The sequence below is a fragment of the Scyliorhinus canicula genome, chromosome 1 (genome assembly GCF_902713615.1).
Source record: "Scyliorhinus canicula chromosome 1, sScyCan1.1, whole genome shotgun sequence".
Taxonomy (NCBI): Eukaryota; Metazoa; Chordata; class Chondrichthyes; order Carcharhiniformes; family Scyliorhinidae; genus Scyliorhinus; species Scyliorhinus canicula.
The window spans coordinates 175,070,843-175,090,705 of record NC_052146.1 but is presented as its reverse complement, the minus strand read 5'-3'; the positions used below and the strand labels follow the sequence as shown (position 1 = coordinate 175,090,705).

General features: G+C 47.7%; 1 protein-coding gene across 12 annotated transcripts in view; it reads right to left on the bottom strand.

The window, feature by feature from the left end:
* Positions 1 to 19,863, bottom strand: part of cep43 (centrosomal protein 43) — a 117,868-nt gene that overhangs the window by 45,707 nt on the left and 52,298 nt on the right. For all 12 annotated transcript variants that reach the window (XR_005461361.1, XR_005461367.1, XR_005461372.1 and 9 more), the window contains 5 exons: positions 13,719 to 13,775; positions 12,567 to 12,637; positions 12,398 to 12,459; positions 8,948 to 9,009; positions 4,859 to 4,942 (listed from right to left, as the gene is read on the bottom strand). Coding sequence is in view for 5 of the 12 variants with exons in the window: in XM_038803063.1 (XP_038658991.1) it covers positions 4,859 to 4,942; positions 8,948 to 9,009; positions 12,398 to 12,459; positions 12,567 to 12,637; positions 13,719 to 13,775 (336 nt within the window). In the remaining 7 variants the exon portion in view is untranslated. The remainder of the gene's footprint in view (positions 1 to 4,858; positions 4,943 to 8,947; positions 9,010 to 12,397; positions 12,460 to 12,566; positions 12,638 to 13,718; positions 13,776 to 19,863) is intronic.

The following is a 19,863-nucleotide window of genomic DNA, read 5'->3' as shown; positions in this document are numbered from 1 at the left end:
CAGAATTAGAGGCGAGCCAAAAGCTTTGTGGGTTTCTGTTTATAGGATGTAGATATCCTTGTCATGGCCAACATTTATTGTCCATCCCTAATTGCTCTTGGAAAGATTGTGGTGAGCTGCCTTCTTGAACTGATGGTATATGTGTGATACGTATACGCACAGTGGTATTAGTGTGGAAATTTCAGACTTTGACCCACGGCATAAGTTCCTTTGTGCCTATTGCCTTTTGTCTTCTAGATGGTAGAGGCTGCTGTGAAGTGCTGATGAAGGAACCTTAGTGAGTTGCTGCAGTGCATCTTGTAGATGGTACACACATATGCTAGGTGTGGATGCAGTGAATGTTTTAAATGGTGGAGGGACGGTACAACACCCCACACCCCAGAGGGACGGTACAACCCCCGCCCTGATCACATGGCTGCGCTACCCATTGCAGCCGCATTGCCCTGTGCACCTATTCCATCGTAGCTGGGCTGTATGCGTCGGACCGCCTAACACTGTTGATGTTTGTGTGCCCCCCAGGACAAGAACGGCCATAACCGCAGCGCAGGGAGCGTGAGGAAACCGGAGGGGGTTCACCTGCAGTGCACCCCCTCACCGTGCACGAGCAGAGGGCACTGGACCTCGCTGGCAGACCAGAGGACTGGGAGGTTGCCTATTGCGAGATCGGAGGCGCGTCACCAAGTGAGACCGCCTGACTGGCCCCACACCCTCACCTCATACATGCTGAATTGTGATTTACAGGACCTGCCGGCGGGAGTCACTGCCCATCCAGCGCCCCCGCCTCCAGCCAGTGCCAGGGCCGGTGGCCCCCAGGGATGCAAGCCCCGATGGGGAGGGCAGCCGTCACAGCAGCCCTGCGCGGGGTGCGGACACTCTGGGCGTGGACACCCGGGGATCAGGAGCGTCCCACAACACGACAATGGAGACCTATGACTTTGGCTCTGATGAGGACACAGATTTAGACTTTCCGGCACTGCTATCTCCAACACCCTCCAGATTGCAGAGACTATCACCTCGGTTGGTCTCTTTAGTGAGGAGGCTTCTGGGACACTAATTGATGAGCACCACACAGCCGCTCCGGTACAGCAGGTGGAGGTGGGAGAAGCCGAGGGTCCGGACGGTCAGAGGGCAGACCTGCCGCCTCAGACGGGTCCCATGTTCCTGGGATTTCCACACCCACCCATAGACCCGATGCAGTCAGAGACCCAGGGATGAGAGAAGGGGATGACGGCCGATTTCCAGCATCTAAAGACACAAGTAGCAGAGTGCATCTGCATGCAGGAGCAGGGAATGGTGTCGGTCATGCTTGCCATCCAGGCCGAAACCGCACGGGTGCCATCCGCGGTGGAGGCAATAGGGGTGACGGTGTCGGACATGGGCCAGGTTATGCAAGGCCTGGGGCTTTCTGTGCACGCGGCTTCAGTGGTTCAGGACAGGGCTGCCCTCTCACAGACAGCCATGTGCCAGAACCAGCTGCAGATTGCAGCAGCGCTCCTCATTGTGGCCCAATGTCAGGCCGTCGCAGAGAGCATCGGCGTCATTACCCAGGTGCTGGCCAGCTTCGCACAGGCCCAGACAGGGATGGCCAACTCCCTGAGCTCCATCTGTCCCTGGTGCATCTGATGGGCAGCGGGCAGAACAGGGTGGCAGAACCCCATCCGGGACGCCCAAGGTACAGCCTGGCCCATCCAGGCTGGGCCGCCCCAGAAAACGAGCGCCAAAGGGGACCCTAGTTGCCAGGCAGGAGTCTCCGCTGTCCGTCTCCACTTCTGCTGTACCGTCTGGGGAAACACCGAAACGTAGTGATAGGGCCCGTAAGGTCAGAAAGTTAGACACCCAGTAAGTTGGCACAAGGTGCAGGGCAGTTTAGATATAGGGGCTAGGGCACATGTATATTACGCCTGTAATTAAACCTACTGTAACACCAATGAAAGCTGCCTCTGTGCTCTGTCTGATGTGTGCAGGGGTGGGCCGGGAACTGAGTGCCACTGTGGGTGAGGGGTGTGCCCCTGTGGGTGTGGCGTGCCCCCCCCCCCCCCCCCCCCGACATCCACGCCACTAGCGGAACGACAGGGCCATGTGATGCAGTGTCCAGTCCTATTACAGGGACCACCCAAGTGGAGGGTGTTACCGTAGCCATGAGTCAGACATTGCCTAATGATGTGGAGCTCAGAGCTCACCGCAGAGCGGATTGGCATCATCCTCCATGCCATGGACTCAACCCGCTGTCACTAGCAACAGTGTGAGCCCAGCCCGTTGTGCCGCAGGTGGATGTGGAATTGAGGGGTGGTGTGGATGTGGAATTGAGGGGTGGTGTGCATGCGGGTGATGCGGTGGTGTGGGAGAAAAGGTTGGTGGGGGACGCGAGTCTTATTGGTGTTGCGGAGGTGAGGGTGGTGACATGCTGTGGTGTCCGTGCCCCTGCTCACCAACACCCCCCTCCCCCCAGTTGGTGAAGTATGCGGCTATTAACTTGTCCCGTGCTCGCTGTCCCTACACCGGTGGCATAGTGCAGCCTCCCGCCCATGTCCAGCCCCCATGTCCTGTACATTGCCGCCCCCTCATCATCTGGACAAGCTAGCCCCTTCATCGTGATCTTCCCCCTCCTCCTCCAGCACATCGCTCCTCTGCTGGGCTATATTGTGGAGGACGCAGCAGACCACAACGATGCGGCCGACCATATTTGATAGGTACTGGAGGGCCCCCCAGAGCAGTCCAGGTACACTATCCGGGTACCGGGCGCAGACGTGCAGGATCCTCATCTGGTGGTCACAGACCACCTGAACGTTCATGGAGTAGGACCCCTTCCTGTTCATGAACATGTGATGGTGACTGCATGGCGACGTGCACACCATCAATTACCCCCTGTTCCATGGTTATCCGGGCAATGGCAGCAAAGCCCCCTGCCTTGGCATCCTGGTGGGCGTGGTGCACAGGGAACTGAATGTAGCGGTACGCAAGGTTATACAGGACGACAGTAACCGCACGGATCCACCGGTGCACAGATGCCTGCGAGATGCCAGATGTCAAGAGAGGGTGTCCAGCACCAGTCCCACAAGGTGCCAGGTGTGCCATCATGTGTCAGATATGGGCAACAGTTTCCTGGCTCATCCGGAGACTCCTCCTGCATGCCCGGTCCGGGAGTTCCTGGAAGGACATGTGGCACCTGTACACACGAGCCCTCATTAGGCGCCTCCGTGGCACTATCTCCTCCTCCTTCCCCTCCTCATCATCATCGGCATCCTCGTTCTGTGGCTCCCCCTAGTCTTGGTTCTCCTCCTCCTCCACCGCTTGTCCGGCAAGCGGCCCTCCAACCTGAGAGTTGCCACTGCGCTGTCAAGGAGGGTGGTTTCCCCCGCCCCACCCCTGCAGCAGCCACAGCCCTGCCCATTTCGCCAGCCCGAGGTCCCCCCACGCCGACCCCCACCTCCTCCGGACACCTCATCAGCCAACACGTCTGGCTGACGATTTGTTATATGTGGTTAGAACCGCGCTGTCGGGACATAGAACATAGAAAAATACAGCACAGAACAGGCCCTTCAGCCCACGATGTTGTGACTGACCAGCCAGTCCGTCGGGACTTCAGCCCATCCGGGGCGCAGCATCGTTGGGGGCCCGGAGAATCGCTCGTTAGGCCACCTCCCGCTATTCTCCGGGCCTTGCAGCGTCCGCCGCGGTCGTGCGAGTTTTGGGGGAGTGGAGATTCACAAAACGGCGTCGCAGGACGTTTCAGCATGGACTCCGGCCGTGCGCCTGCTTGGAGAATCCTGCCCATAGCCTTTTATATTTTGCTAACTGGAAGTAGCATTTCCCTTTCACCCACAGCAGATAGGTCTAAAAGTACATTTTGAATGAGTTGTGATATAGAGTGGTGCATTATTTAAGAACCCATTTCTTGCTACCTAGTATTGGAAATTTGCAATGTACGAATGGGAATTTAGTCATTTTTTGTACATGGTCTAAAAAGCCAATAACTTGAATGAAACAACTAACAAGAGTAAAATGGGAATTCAGGTAGTAAAACAATCTGTCTAATCAGTGAGTTTGAATTTACCAACTTTGAATTAAGAGTAAACTATTATGGAAACATTTATTTACAGTCATGTCCCAATGATTCAAAGTTGCTTAAAAACCATTTGAAAATTCAATTTTAAAGCAGTAAATTCACACTTTGCTGATGTGAACTTGAAGGGATTGTGATCCTTCTTGGGGCCACCTATTGACAGAAAGGTTGTAAAGTATACACTTGATAATTCAGTCATTTTGTGGTTGCGCTGAGAATATTATCCAATAATTTAAATTAGGTAATGTAAATAATAAGCAAATGGAAATTTACTGGTTATCAACAAAATAAGCAGATAGTTTGAAGCAAGGAATTTTGAATTAAAATGATTTGACTATATGATTTGGGGATAGGGTGGTGTGGGCTTGGGTAAGGTGCTCTTTCCAAGAGTCGGTGCAGATTCAATGGGCTGAATGGCCTCCTTCGGCACTGTAAATTCTATGATTCTATGACTAACTAACAATCAGTAGACTCTTCTGAACTGGTTCCTCAGAATCCAAATTAATTATTTATTTTAAACCACTAAATTCCCACTTTACTATCATGTATTTTACTCAAATAAAATTATTGGGTAATTCAATTTCCAAATGAGAACAAAAAAAAACTGTAAATGCCATAAGTCAGTAATTTACAGGAACATTTAAGACTACTTTATTGTGTCTATGCTAATTAAGTCAAATGCATTTACTGCAATGGTACATTATTGATACTGTTATTCGATTAAAATTCTTTTGCAAATTATAATAATGGTTGCTAATAGCTACAAGAATGTTAAGAAACCCTTGTTCAAAGTACCTTGCTGCTTGTATTTAAAGTAGTTTGCCTCCCTTCTGACAGTTTGCGTGGAGACTGTACCATATCAGTTGCATCCGGGGCTACCTATCATAGAAACAGACAACAGTTGCAAAATTGAATAATATTTTTTTTAAACTACATTACAGCAACATCATGCTGCAACTATTTTTTTCTAAATGTATTTTATTACAAACATGTATCAAAATAGGTTACAGCAAATAAACACCCCGGGAAACACCCAGCAATCGTCTGTACACATTTTTCACCCCCCCCCCCCCCCCCCCCCCCCCGCGCACTCGACGAACAGCTCTTCAAATAGTCACATTTCTTTTTTTAATATTTTTTATTCTCCTTTTTCACATTTTCTCCCAAATTTACACCCACCAACAATAATCAGTAACAAACATGTCAATCCCCATATCAATAACAACGATCCCATCCACCCACCAAACCCAAAACATCAGCCCACATGTTTACATAAACAACTGACAGAAAGGAATTAGGGATCACCCATAGTCGGCATTAACACACACAACTCCCCTCCCTCCCAACCACCCGCCCCAACTAATGTTTGATGTTATCCAATTCTTGAAAGTGCATAATGAAGGCTATAACATCTGACTCTGCACCCGTTTCCAACCCTGGCTGGTCCGACACCCCGGAAATGGCCTCCCGGGGGCCCGTGTCCAGTTTCACGTCCACCACTTTAGAAATTACCCTAAAAGCCTCCTGTCAGTAATCCTCACTTTGGACAGGACCAAAACACATGAACGTGATTAGCACCCTCCCCGCTGCAACGTTCACACACATCTTCTACTCCTTCAAAGAATCGGCTCATCCTCACCCTCGTGAGGTGTGCTCTGCATACCACCTTCAGCTATATCAGCCCCAACCTCGCGCACGAGGTGGAGGCATTCACCATCCGGAATTCACACCAGAACCCCTACTCCATAATGCTGCAACTATTTAACGGGATGTGGTCATCACTTTTTTTAAAAATTTTAAAATACATTTAGAGTACCCAATTCTTTTTTTCCCCCCCAATTAAGGGGCAATTTAGTCTGGCCAATTGGACTGCTATTTAAATGTAAAAAAATTGTAGCAAGCTGCTGGGCAGAGGGGTCTGGGTGTCCTTGCGTATGAATCATAAAAAGTTGGTTTGCAGGTGCAGCAAGTAATTAAGAAGGCAAATGGAATTTTGTCCTTCATTGCTGGAGGGATGGAGTTTGAAAACAGGGAGGTTACGTTGTAGCTGTTTTGGGTGCTGGTGGGGCCACACTTGAAGTACTGAATACAGCTTTGGTCTCCTTACTTGAGAAAGGATGTGCTGGCACTGGAGGGGGTGCTGAGGAGATTCACTAGGTTGATTCCGGAGTTGAGAGGTTTACTTCATGAGGAGAGGCTAAGTGGACTGAGAGTATACTCATTGGAATTTAGAAGATTAAGGGGGGAATCTGAGAGAAACATATAAAATTATGAAGGGAATAGATAAGATAGAAGCAGGAAGGTTGTTTCCACTGGCGAGTGAAACTAGAACTAGGGGCATAGCCTCAAAATAAGGGGGAGCAGATTTAGGACAGAGTTGAGGAGTAACTTCTTCACCCAAAGGGCTGTGAAGCTGTGGAATTCCCTGCCCAGTGAAGCAGTTGAGGCTACCTTGTTAAGTGTTTTCATGCAAGGTAGAGAGATTTTTGAACAGTAATGGAATAAAAGATTACGGTGAACAGGTGGGTAAGTGGAGCTGAGTCCACAAAAAGATCATCCATGATCTTACTGAATGGTGGAGCAGGCTCGAGGGGCCAGATGGCCTACCCCTGCTCCTAGTTTTATGTTCTTAATTCACCTACTCTGCAATCTTTTTTGGATTGTCGGGGTGAGACGCACGCAGACACGGGGAGAATGTGTAAACTCCACACAGCCAGTGACCCGGAGACAGGATCGGACCCGGATCCTTGGCGCTGTGAGGCAGTAGTGCTAATCACTGCACCACCGTGCCACCCCTTGAGATGTGGACATCACAGACAAGGTCCGCATTTCTTCTCAAATTGCCCGAGAGAAGGTAGTTGAGAGTTTCATTTTTGAACTACTGCAGTCCATTTGATGCAGGTATATCCATAGTGCTGCTGAAAGAGAGTTCCAGGATTTTGATTTATCGACAGGGAAGGAACTGCTACGTATTTCCAAGTCAGGATGGCTCGGAAGGGAACTTGCATGTGGTGGTGTTCCCATGCATCTTCTGCCCTTGTTCTTCTAGATGGTATAAGTCATGGGTTTAGAAAGTGTTGTCGAAGGATGCTTGGTGAGTTGCTGCTGTGCATCTTGTAGATGGTAGACACTGCTGCCAGTGGTATAGGGAGTAAACACTTTGTTAGATGGAAAGCCAATCATGAGGGTTATCCTGGGTGGTATTGAGCTTCTCGTGTGTCTTTGGGGGCCACACTCATCCAGCTAAGTTCAGAGTGACCTGTGCCATGTAAATGGTGAACAAGGTTTGCAGAGTCTAAAGATCAGTTATTCACCTTAGAACTTCCAGGCTCAGACCTATTTTTGTAGCCACAGCATTTATATGGCTGATCCAGTTCAGTGCAATGGTACCCCGCCCCCCCCCAGATTGTTGTTAGTCGGGGTTTCAGCTATGGTAATGCCATTGAGTGATGGTTAGATCCTCTCTTATTGGAGTTGGCCATTGCTTGGCACTTGTGTCGCACAAATGTTGCTTTCCACTTGTCAGCCCAAGCTTGGATATTGTCCAGGTCTTGCTATATTTGGACATGGACTGCTTTAGTATTATAGTTGTTCACTTATGATGGAGGGAAAGCCATTAATGACGCAGTTGAAGATGGTTGGGTCTAGGCTTTAGCACACAATCGTGAGGAACTCCTGCAACAATGTGCGGGGACTGAGCTGATTGGTTTCCAACAACCACAACCATCTTCCTTTGTGCAAACAAATATAGAGTTTCACCCCTGATGTCTACTGACTGCTTTAATTCTGCCAGGGCTACTTGGTGTCACAATCAGTCAAATGCTGCTTAATATCAAGGGGAGTCACTCTCACCTTTCTTCTTGAGGTGATCTCTTTGTCCCATGTTTGGACTAAGGCTGTGATGAGGTGGGAACTGAGTGGCTCTGACAGGACTAAAACTGAACATCATTGAGCAGATTATTGACAAGTTCCAATCTTCAATGACACCTTCCATTGCTCTTCTGATGATTGCAAGCAGGCTAATAGGCCAGTAGTTGGCTGGATTGGATTTGACTTGCTTTTTCTGAACAGGACATATCTGGGCAAACCCGATGTCAATTTACACATAATTGTTCAAATTTTTGTTTACACAGCGTTCTGAGATTTAGTCTCAAGCGCTAACTTTGATCAATTATTTTCTCTCACCCAATCAAACTAACATTCTTTTTACAGAAAAATGTAATTTTGGAAGATGGCTAACAATCTGGCTGGCATAAAATCCTACAGTCACAAGATCATAGCAATAGACAGCATCATCCCTCCCTGACAATAGGAAAGTGGATATTTTTTATGGTTAATTAGTAATATTGCTACAGATACTATTGTTTCTCTCTGCTGAAATGATAACTATTGCGAGGGGACCAGAGTAAAACAGCATCAGTAAAACCATTTGGTTGATATTCCTAAGATTTTACTTGATTACTACAGGGTTTAGGGAATATTTTGTGTGCACTCTTCAACTGAATGTATGTGGATCAGAATTCAAATGTAAACTATTGATTGGATGATTGTTCAGGTTCTTGCTGCTAAAGTTTGCCCCCTGGTGCTGAGACACATCGGTACAGCAGCAGTATGCTGCATTATGGATAGTCAAACAGAAGTTTGCACTTTAAAGATTCCTCACAATTTGAACTTCTAATTTGGTTGAAATCAACTGTCCCTCAAGGGGAGTGCTGGATTAGTTTCAGAAAGCAGAGTAGCCTATTACAGAATGGCAGGGACAGGTGTTAAGAAGAGACCTGGCTGCTTGTTTTTTTTCTGCCATGGCATGCTGAATGGAAGACGGGAGCAAAGTCATTGTAGAAATACATCATTATGATTTTAAATCACAAGAACTTGTCTTACCACACTTCTGCATTGGATGAATAACCTTTTGTACATTCCCAGAAACTCATCAAAATCAATCACTAATTAAATAAAGAAGAAATAAAGCAGTTATTTCAAAACTTCAACTGGATGAACAGATTTAAAACTATTTTTGCTTATGTGGTCTGCTGACTAAAATAATCTAATATTGTATCAAGTTAAAGAACAAAACAATAAAGCTAGAATAATAAAATAATGAGTCTGTTCATTCTCTGCTTCTGTGTCGATTACCAGGATTAATTATTCTGCTTACTGCAACCTTAAGAATACCATCATTATTTTTAAGGCCCATATCATGTGTTCCTCACGCTTGTTTCCATAACAAAAATATTGTTTAAAAGGTGGGGGCCTTTTTGCATTAGTCATTCCCTTTGGTTATGCAACCACCTTGTCAATCTTACAAACCCTTTATAACGGGCTGGATTTTTCAAGGCTCAAAGCGGCAAATGTTGTGTGCTCGCTGTTGTTCGCATTTGGGACCCTTTGGAATTCTTGACCCACTGAGAAGTTTAAACTTGATGGAGAGTTTGCGCTGCCCAGGCCCCTTCCTTTCAAAAAAGTTTCCCACACGGACCTCAACATCATTGGGTCTTTTGTGTGATACTTACCTTAATATTGTCCTACTGTTAATTCCTAGTGTAGGTCACTGATGAGGCATCTTCCTTAGCCATCAAGTCCTGGGGTTGGACTAAATCCCAGAGCTTTTGGTTCAGAAGCAAGGATGCTACCCATTGGGCCACAAAACTTCCAGTAGATGTTTGCATTTGGTGTCCTTATACACTGGTCATGGAAGTTTACATGCCCATAGTATGCAGTTAGGAAGGCAAACAGTATGTTATCTTTCACTTGCAAGGGGTTTGGAGTATTTAATATTTCTGTGTAGCACTCGAGGCTGTTTTATTACATTAAGGATGCTACACAAATAAGTTTTTGCTGTAAAGGCAAGGAAATTTTGCTGCAATTATTTAATACTTTGGAGAGACTGCAGCTGGAGTGTTACATACAATTTTTACTTAAGGTAGGATATACTTCCCTGAGGCGTGTTCAACAATGTTCACTAGATTTATTACTTGAATGAGAAGGTTGTCCCATGAGCAAATGTAGAATTGGCCTACATGCTCAATAATTAAAAACAAATGAAGGATGATTTCATTGAAACATATAGGGCGGGATTCTCCTGTACCCGGTGGGGCGGGGGGTCCCGGCGGGACGGAGTGGAGTGAACCACTCCGGCATCGGCCCGCCCCAAAAGTGCGGAAACCTCCGCACCTTCAGGGGCTAAGCCAGCGCCAGAGTGGTTTGTGCCCCGCCGGCCGGCGTGGAAGGCCTTTGGCGCCGAAGGGACTCCACCGGCTGGCGAGAGTCCGCGCATGCGCGGGTGCGTCTGCAGCTGCTGACGTCATCCCTGTGCTTGCGCAGGGGTCACCTACGTGTCGGCCATCGTGGAGGCTGACACAGCCGACGGGTAGAAAAAAAAAAGTGCCCCCATGGCACAGGCCCATAAATGGATCGGTGGGCCCCGATCGCGGGCCAGGCCACCGTGGGGGCAACCCCCCCCAGGCGAGATCGCCCCACGCCACTCTCCTCTCTCCCCCCCCCCCCCCCCCCCCCCCCCCCTCCCCCCCCAGGGATCCCGAAGCCCGCCCACGCTGCCAGGTCCTGCCGGTAAGGGACCTAGTCTGATCCACGCAGGCGGGGCCGGCCAAAAACCAGTGCGCCTTCGGCCCATCGCAGGCCGGAGACTTCGGGCAGCCCCGGGGCCCATCGAGTCACGCCAGTCCCCGCCATTCTCCGGGGCGGGTGGCGCGACTTGCGCCTCGCCGACTTTTGGAGGGCCGGAGAATTCGCGGGGGCGGGATTCTCCGACCCGGCTTGGGGGGGGGGGGGGGGGGGGGGTCGGAGAATCCCGTCCATAAAGTCCGAAGAGGCTTTGACAGGGTAAATGTTCAAAAGTGTTTTGAACTCTGACCCCTTATCCTGAGTCTATATTCCCGTCATTTAGGATTGTGTCGAGAAGGAATGCCTTCACTCAAAAGATTATAAATAGTTTGTTTTCTCTACCCTAGAGGGTTGTGTTTGGTTGCTCAGTCAATTAACATGTTCAAGACTAAGGGGGCAATTCTCCCAAAAACTGACAAAGCATAATTTCAGGCTGGAAAACCTGTGATAATCCTGTTGACTATCCTGGCATGATTTCCATCGCAATCCACCTACATTATATCATAATTTTCAAGCTTGGGGAGAATCTCACTGAATTCTCCCACACATATTTTTTCTGGACTGGGAACCTAAAGCTGCTAGCAAGACTTGCTCCTCATAAGTTCAAGGCGTCATTTCTAAGGGTTATGTTGAAGATCACAGACACAGCAACACCCTGCAGACATGGGCAATACCCTCAACCTTTGACTCCAGAGAGGAAATCTTTGCACCTCCCCCTCCCCTATGACTAAATGCCTGCATCACCAGCACCCCCTCCCATCTACCCATCCTTGATGGTATCGCCCAAGTGAGTGATACTGCTATGGGGTCACAGAGGGTTCTCACCCCCACCCCCCTTCAACGGCCACTTTCTCTTTCTGGCCACACCCTTCAGACCATCCCCACCCCGCCCCACCCCACAGCCTTGATCCTCTGAGGACGCATTTCTTGCAGTGCCAACCTGGCCCCCTGGCAGGCATCAGGCCACTGCCCCATATCATCTGGGGGCTCCAATGGCACCCCCCCAACCAACTCCCACTCAGCTTATTCATCATATCTGATTTCGGTATTTGGAAAGCAGCACCGATTTGCACCGGCCTGAATCTGCATCAACGGGGGTGGTGAATCCCGGAAGCTCAGAGACTCCGGCCTCGAGCAGGCGCAGCATATTTAAATTAGCTTAAAAGTTTTTTAAATATGAGAGTCTGGTTCCTGTCCAGTAAAGGCATGAACCAGATCATATCGGGTGCCACGTGCTGTGATCATTGCACTCTGTTCAGGACCCAACACTAACCCCGTTTAAGGGCTCTCCCGCTTTTTTCCGAGAATAGCGGGAGAATACCGGAGAATATGGGGGTTAGAATCACGTCCTAAGATTTTTTGGGGCACCAAGAGAATCAAAGTTATGGGAATTGGGCAGGAAAGTGAAGGCATGATATTGAATGGCAAAGAAGGTTTGAAGGGCTAAATGATCTTTTTCTGCTCCAATGTTCTAGATTCTCTTGAAACACAAATGATGGAGTTAACAGATAACTACCATGACAACAGAGTCCAATTTTGTTAAAATGTGATTGTTTATTTATAAAGAGAATACATTTCCAACAGAGAGGAATCTAATAACCTTGGTATTAAAATAAACATGCCAAAAACGTAGAACCTAATGTTATTAGGAACGGATTACTTCAGCAGCCACAGCAATCATGAATAAAACATATTGTAAAAAGTACTTACCTTGATTAAAATCTTTATCCACTGCTTTAAACTCTTCATTTACGTATCTGTCCAGCATATTCCTATCAATGAATTTTAAATGGTTAAAATTGAACAACAAAAAAAATGGATTGCACAAAAATCTAATTTAAAAAGAAAAGACAATTTTAAGTGATACAGAATTACTTACTTGTGAAAATGCGGGAAAAGATCTATGAATAGTTCCCTCAGTTCTTCTTTACTTATCTCACCATTCTTGTCCTAAATTCAAGGTAGAACATGACAAGTGTGACTGATGGTATGAAGAATCCTTTAGGATATGTCTGCTGTAATCAAGTTAAAATCACCTCAACTTAACTGCCATTACTTCATGGGGCACAATCTTAGAATTCCCTAGTATACAAGTTGCTCAAGAAGGTAGCCCACATAGCACGGTGGCCCAGTAGTTAGCAGTTGCCTCACGGCACCGAGGATCCGAATTCAATCCCGGCCCCGGGTCACTGTCCTTATGGAGTTTCCACATTCTTCCCTTGTCTGCATGGGTCTCGACCCCACAACCCAAAGGTGTGCAGGGTAGATGGATTGGCCTTGCTAAATTGACACTTAATTGGAAAAAAAATTATTGAGTACTCTAAATTTTTTTAAAAAGGTAACCCACACATCTCATCATTATCCAGCAGGATGGCCAATAATTGTGGTTGTGTTAAGAGTGTCATATTGAGAGAACAAAATCTTTAAGAAACAATTGAGTGGCACAACTGGAAAAATGCAGAATGTTTCTATATGTACGAGCTAATAATTTATCTCCCACTTTTAGCTCCCACCTTGGGGCAAAACTTGGCTTAGAAAACATTTTACTTATAGGAAAAGTGTTAAAGTTTAACATCCTAATGGACAATTGGGTGTTTTAACTAACTACACCAAGCCATGAGCAAACTATGAAATTACTAATAAACTAATTGAAATTGGATGGGTTATTCTATAAATAGGTATGTCTGGTGAGGAACAGTGTTAACAGCAGGGACCGCAGGTTAGAAAATCACAGACTCATGGGTCACGGCCATCTGCCCATTAAAGTCAAAGATCATTCCTGATCTGCTCTCCCTGCAGTCACTCACTAGTGCCTAATCAAGGAACTAATCTTTATAAATGGAATTAGTCTAAAATTTACAGCGTATTTTAAAAAAGTACATCTTTATAGTAATAGCTGTACAGCTTTAATTACTTTCGGTCATAAATCAGCTCTTAACAAGAATGCATGAAAATATACTTTACGTTGCACTTTACATATATTTTAGGATGGATTCACAATCCAAGTTAAATTGGCGGAAAGGTAACTCACTTTATCATAAAATTCAAACTTTTTCTTGGCTTCTGCTATGTGTTTTGCTGTCAACTCCTGGAAAAGAATAATCACAATCAGTTTTGAACCCAAAACATGAATTGTTGTGTAGTTGCAAAATTTTGTAAGGTCTGCACACTTATCGCCACTTTGCCACTTGTGTTTTATTGCAGTGTTTTTCAATCTTTTTTTCTGGCAACCCACTTTTACAAAATGACCGAATCTAGCGACCCCCGTCACGTTCACAATAGATTCTGCATAGTTACTGTTTACAATGTTATATTCATTGTTGGCACTTCTGTATTATTAAATGTAAAAATTGTAAATAAAAATATATTTTCTATTTTTTGTTATTTGGAGATCTAAATAACTTGTAATAAAAATATCTGAACAAATCAATGTGCAAGACATTTGATCGCAGACTCCTGGGGTGGGATTCTCCAACCCCCTGCCGAGTCGGAGAATCGCCGGGGGGGCAGCGTGAATCTCGCCCCCGCCGACTGCCGAATTCTCCGGCGCTAGGGATTTGGTGACTGCAGGACTCGCGCTGCGCCAGTCGGCGGCCGCTGGCAGCGCCCCCCCCCCCTCCCGGCCCGCGATGGGCAGAGTGGCCGCCCGCTTTTTTGCCAGTCCTGCCGGCGTAAATTACAGTAGGTCCTTACCGGCGGGACCTGGCGGCACGGGCGGCCTCCGGGGGGGGGATCTAGCCCCGGGAGGTGTCTCCACGGTGGCCTGGCCCACAATCGGGGCTCACCGATCCACGGGCGGGCCTGTGCAGTGGGGACACTCTTTTCCTCCGCATCGGCCGCTGTGGTCCTCCGCCATGGCCGATGCGGAGACGAACGCTCCCACGCATGCGTTGGGATGCGCCAACTCGCACCAGCCGGCGGAGGCCCTTCGGCGCCAAGTCCCTTCCCTGCCGGCCGGCGTGGCACAAACCACTCCGGGGCCGGCCTAGCCCCTGAAGGTGCGGAATCGGGGCGGCCCGACGACGGAGTGGTTCATGCCACTCCTTCCCGCCGGAGTTGCCCGCCCCGACGATTACGGCAGAATCCCGTCGCTGATGTTTGAAGAAGAATGAGGGAATTCTTGGAAACACACCTGGAGTTTGGGCTGATGGGGAAGGAAGGCAGCTCACCATTGATCGCAAAGTCAAGTCTCACTGAGAGCACGACTGGTCTCAGAAAATGAGCAGAAAGCAGCTCCACATTTTAAATATGTATCAAACTCCTTACACACGCACAAGACTTTAAACATAGATTTGATTTGATTGACAAGGTTAAGACGAACCCACACTTGTTCCCCAGAGCAGAGTTTAAAATGGGGCAAGCATAAGACATAGGAGCAGAATTAGGCCACTTGCCCATCAAGTCTGCTCTGCCAATCAATCATGGCTGATATTTTCTCATCCCCATTCTCCTGCCTTCTCCCCATAACCCCTGATCCCCTTATTAATCAAGAACCTATCTATCTCTGTCTTAAAGACACTCAGTGAATTGGCCTCCACAGCCTTCTGCAGCAAAGAGTTCCACAGCTTCACCACCCTCTGGCTGAAAAAATTCCTCCTCATCTCAGTTTTAAAGGATTGTCCCTTTAATCTGAAATGGTGTCCTCTGGTTCTAGCTTTTCCTACTACAGTAGTAGAAACATCCTCTCCACGTCTACTCTATCCAGGCCTCGCAGTATCTTGTATGTTTCAATAAGATCCCCTCTCATCCTTCTAAACACCAACGAGTACAGACCCAGAGTCCTCAAATGTTCCTCATACGACAAGTTCATCATTCCAGGGATCATTCTTGTGAACCTCCTCTGGACCCTTTCCAAGGCCAGCACATCCTTCCTCAGATATGGGGCCCAAAACTGCTCACATTAATCCAAATGGGGTCTGACCAGAGCCTTATACAGCCTCAGAAGTACATCCCTGGTCTTGTATTCTAGCCCTCTTGACATGAATGCTAGCATTGCATTTGCCTTCTTAACTGCCGTCTGAACCTGCACATTAACCTCAAGAGAATCGTGAACAAGGACTCCCAAGTCCCTTTCTGCTTCTGCTTTCCGAAGCATTTCCCCATTTAGAAAATAGTCTATGCCTAGATTCCTCCTTCCAAAGTGCCTAACCTCACACTTTTCCACATTGTATTTCATTTGCCACTTCATTGCCTACTCTCCTAGCTTGTCTAGGTCCTTCTGCAGCCCCCTTGCTCCCTCAATACTACCTGTCCCTCTACAGATATTTATATCATCTGCAAACTTAGCAACAGTGCCTTCAGTACCTTCTTCCAGATCATTAATGTATATTGAATCAGCATCGTAACAATGGACCAATTGAAAGGCAGGGAGATCCCCACAGGATACACAGGAATTATCTGCTGAATCTTGCATATGGAAGTCCTCTGGCTACAAGTTGCTGACTCGACTACTTGTTGAAACATATTCCAGTCAACAGTCATTTGGTTTTCGGTGGGACATCCAGGCCTGGCAAAGACAGCATGATGCATCACTGGAAACTAACACAGTGCAGAGAGTAACGTGAGGAAAGAAATTTAGAGAGAACTGATTTTTCTTTTAAATTCTTCAGTGTAGTTGCAGGTGCTGACTAACCTGGTCAATGAACTGCTTCAGAAACAGATATCGTTGCTGGAGGCTGTGTTGGTGGCAGTGACTGCAACGGAGACCCAGAGAGGCAAGAAAGTCCATGGCAGCGGCTTCTACATTACCCTCATTTGATCATTTACCCAGAGAGAAAACTGTAAAAAAGGTCCCAGCAATAGCACTGAAGACAAGCTCCAGAATTTGCTGTGTCCCAAGCCAAGCTGTTCCAGTCCAGCTACAACATTGGCATCCATCCGGCAATGTGGAAAATTGCCCAGGTATTTCTTGCACACAATACTCCAAGACAAATCGAATTCAGCCAATAACCGCCTACTCTCAATCATCAGTAAAGTGACAGAAGGGGTTCTCACAGTGCTATCAAGCAGTATTTACTCAACAATAACCTGCTCACAGATGCTCAGTTTGGGTTCCGCCAGGCTCACTCAGCTCCTGACCTCATTACATCCTTGGTTCAAACATGGACAAAGCTGAATGCAAGAGATGAGGAGAGAGAGTGACTGCCCTTAACATCCAGGCAGCATTTGATCAAGTATGGCATCAAGGAACACTAGCTAAATCGGAGTCAATGGGAATCAGGTGTCTCCACTGGTTGGAGTCATACCTGGCACAAAGGAAGATGGTTGCGGTGGTTGGAGGTCAATCATCTTAACTCCAGGACATCACTGGAGTTCCTCAGTTTCGTGTCCTAGGACCAACCATCTTCAGCTGTTTCATCAATGACCTTCCTTCCATTATAAGGTCAGAAGTGGGGATGTTCGCAGATGACTGCAAAAGGTTCAGTATTCGCCACTCCACAGATACTGAAGGTGTTAATGTTCAAATACAGCAAAACCTGTACAATATCCAGGCTGAAGTTGATAAGTGGAAAGTAACATTCGTGCCACACAAGGTAACAGGCAATGACTATCTGCAAAAAGAGAGGATCTAACCATTGTCCCTTGACATTCAACGGCATTACCATCGCTAAAACCCCTACAAACAACAGCCTGATGTCTACCATTGACCAGAAATTGAACTGGACTAACTATATAAATACTGTGGCTACAAGAGCAGGTCAAAGGCTAGGAATCCTGTGACTAACTTGGGAACAAGAGGTATATTCAGGTAAAATGGTGTGTTTAGTTATTAATATGTCATAGTTTATATTAGTCTTCTGTCATGTTTTTTCTTTTACTTTAATAAATATTTATTAATTGTTTATACATGACTGGACTGGTTCCTCACTGGGTTGTATATTATTCCTCACATTATTCCAAACAAGAATACACCACTAAGAACCAGTGTTTTCAAGTTATCCTTCGGGGTTCTGAGACACTCTCGCAGGTAACATCCACAGGATCCTTAATGCCAGTGAGGCCCACATCCCGTAAATCAATTTTTCAAAATGACTGAAAAGCTATCAAATTTATAACAAAATAATTTCAAAAGTTGAGAGTACAAGGCTATATTCTGATGAAAATCCCAGCAAGCAGTAGGAATCAATAAGACTCTCACCAGTCAGCAGAAAGTGAGGCACAAATAATTTAGTACCTTTGGAATGCAAGTAAGCTGGTCACCCTGCAACAAGATGTGAGCACAGTAAGAAGTCTTACAACACCAGGTTAAAGTCCAACAGGTTTGTTTCAAACACGAGCTTTCGGAGCACGGCTCCTTCTTCAGGTGAATGGAAAGGCTTGTTCCAGAAATGTTTATATAGACACAGTCAGGGATGCCCGGAATGCGAGCACCTGCAGGCAATCAAATCATCAAAGATGCAGAGAGAGAGGTAACTCCAGGTTAAAGAGGTGTGAATTGTCCCAAGCCAGTTCAGTCGGTAGGCCTCTGCAAGTCCAGGCTTGTTGGTGGGGGCCGAATGTAATGCGACATGAATCCCAGATCCCAGTTGAGTCCGCATTCATGCGTGCGGAACTTAGCTATAAGTTTTTGCTCAGCAATTTTGCGTTGTCGCGTCTCCTGAAGGCCTCCTTGTAGAATGCTGACCCGGAGATCAGAGGCTGAATGTCCTTGACTGCTGAAGTGTTCCCCAACTGGAAGGGAACAGTCCTGCCTGTTGATAGTCGCACGATGCCCGTTCATTCGTTGTCGCAGTGTCTGCATGGTCTCGCCAATGTACCACGCTTCGGGACATCCTTTCCTGCAGCGTATGAGGTAGACTACATTGGTCGAGTCGCACGAGTATGAGCCGCGTACCTGGTGGGTGGTGTTTCCACGTGTAATGGTGGTGTCCATGTCGATGATCTGGCATGTCTTGCAGAGATTACCCTGGCAGGGTTTTGTGGTGTTGTGGTTGCTGTTCTGAAGGCTGGGTAATTTGCTGCAAACAATGGTTTGTTTGAGGTTGCGCGGTTGTTTGAAGGCCAGTAGTGGGGGTGTGGGGATGACCTTGGCAAGATGTCCATCCTCGCTGATGATGTGTTGGAGGCTGCGAAGAAGATGTCGTAGTTTCTCCGCCCCAGGAAAGTACTGGACGACGAAGGGTACTCTGTCAGTGGTGTCCCGTGTTTGTCTTCTGAGGAGGTCGGTGCGGTTTTTTGCTGTGGCGCGGTGGAACTGTCGATCAATGAGTCGAGCGCCATATCCCGTTCGTACGAGGGCATCTTTCAGCATCTGTAGGTGTCTGTTGCGCTCCTCCTTGTCTGAGCAGATCCTGTGTATACGGAGGGCTTGTCCATAGGGGATGGCTTCTTTAATGTGTTTCGGGTGAAAGCTGGAGAAGTGGAGCATCGTGAGATTATCTGTGGGCTTGCGGTAAAGCGAGGTGCAACAAGATGAGCAGACTATTACTGTCTTATTCTCGAGTTCCTATTTTGCCCCTTGTGTTGATGTTTAGTAAATATGTTTGGGGCTGGATTCTCCATTTTGGAGACAAAGGGTAGGATTATCCGTTTCAGCAGCTAAGTGTCAGCACCAGTGGAGCATGTGTGATCTTTTACGACTGGAAAATTGGCATGAAACCCTCACCAATTTCAGCACTGGTGAGGGGCTAGCTCCAGCGCTGAGCGAAACTCCCACCTCCCATGCCGAAAGCGGCAGGAGAATGGCCAGGTCCCGTGACCTGCAGCGGTCGTGCTGTACAACATGGCGCTGGCCATGCGAGAACCCAACCCGCCATTCAAGACTGCACCGCCAAACCCTGACCACCCCCCACCCCAGCCCTAGCTGAGGTTCCCCGGCCAGCGGCACAGATCCCGGCCGAGTGTGGCGGCACTGGATAGTCTGTAGCCGGTACTCCGGGCACCCGAACACTGGGCTACACGTGTCCCACGCCGCCGAAACTCGGCCCATCAGGGGTGGAGCATCACGGGTGGGCCATCCAATGATGCACCAAAACCGCTGAAACGGTGCGCAGCGCACATCACAATGACGCCAGTTGGGAGGGGCAGGGCATGGCGGACCGGCGTCAAACTGGCGGTGGCCCCGATTTCGGCGCGATCATGATTTTGGTGTTGGGCTTATAGAATCCCGCCCAAAGTATTCCCGTCAGAACCGAATTGCGAGCAACTCGTGTTGCCGCTGCTGGCGCCATTTGATC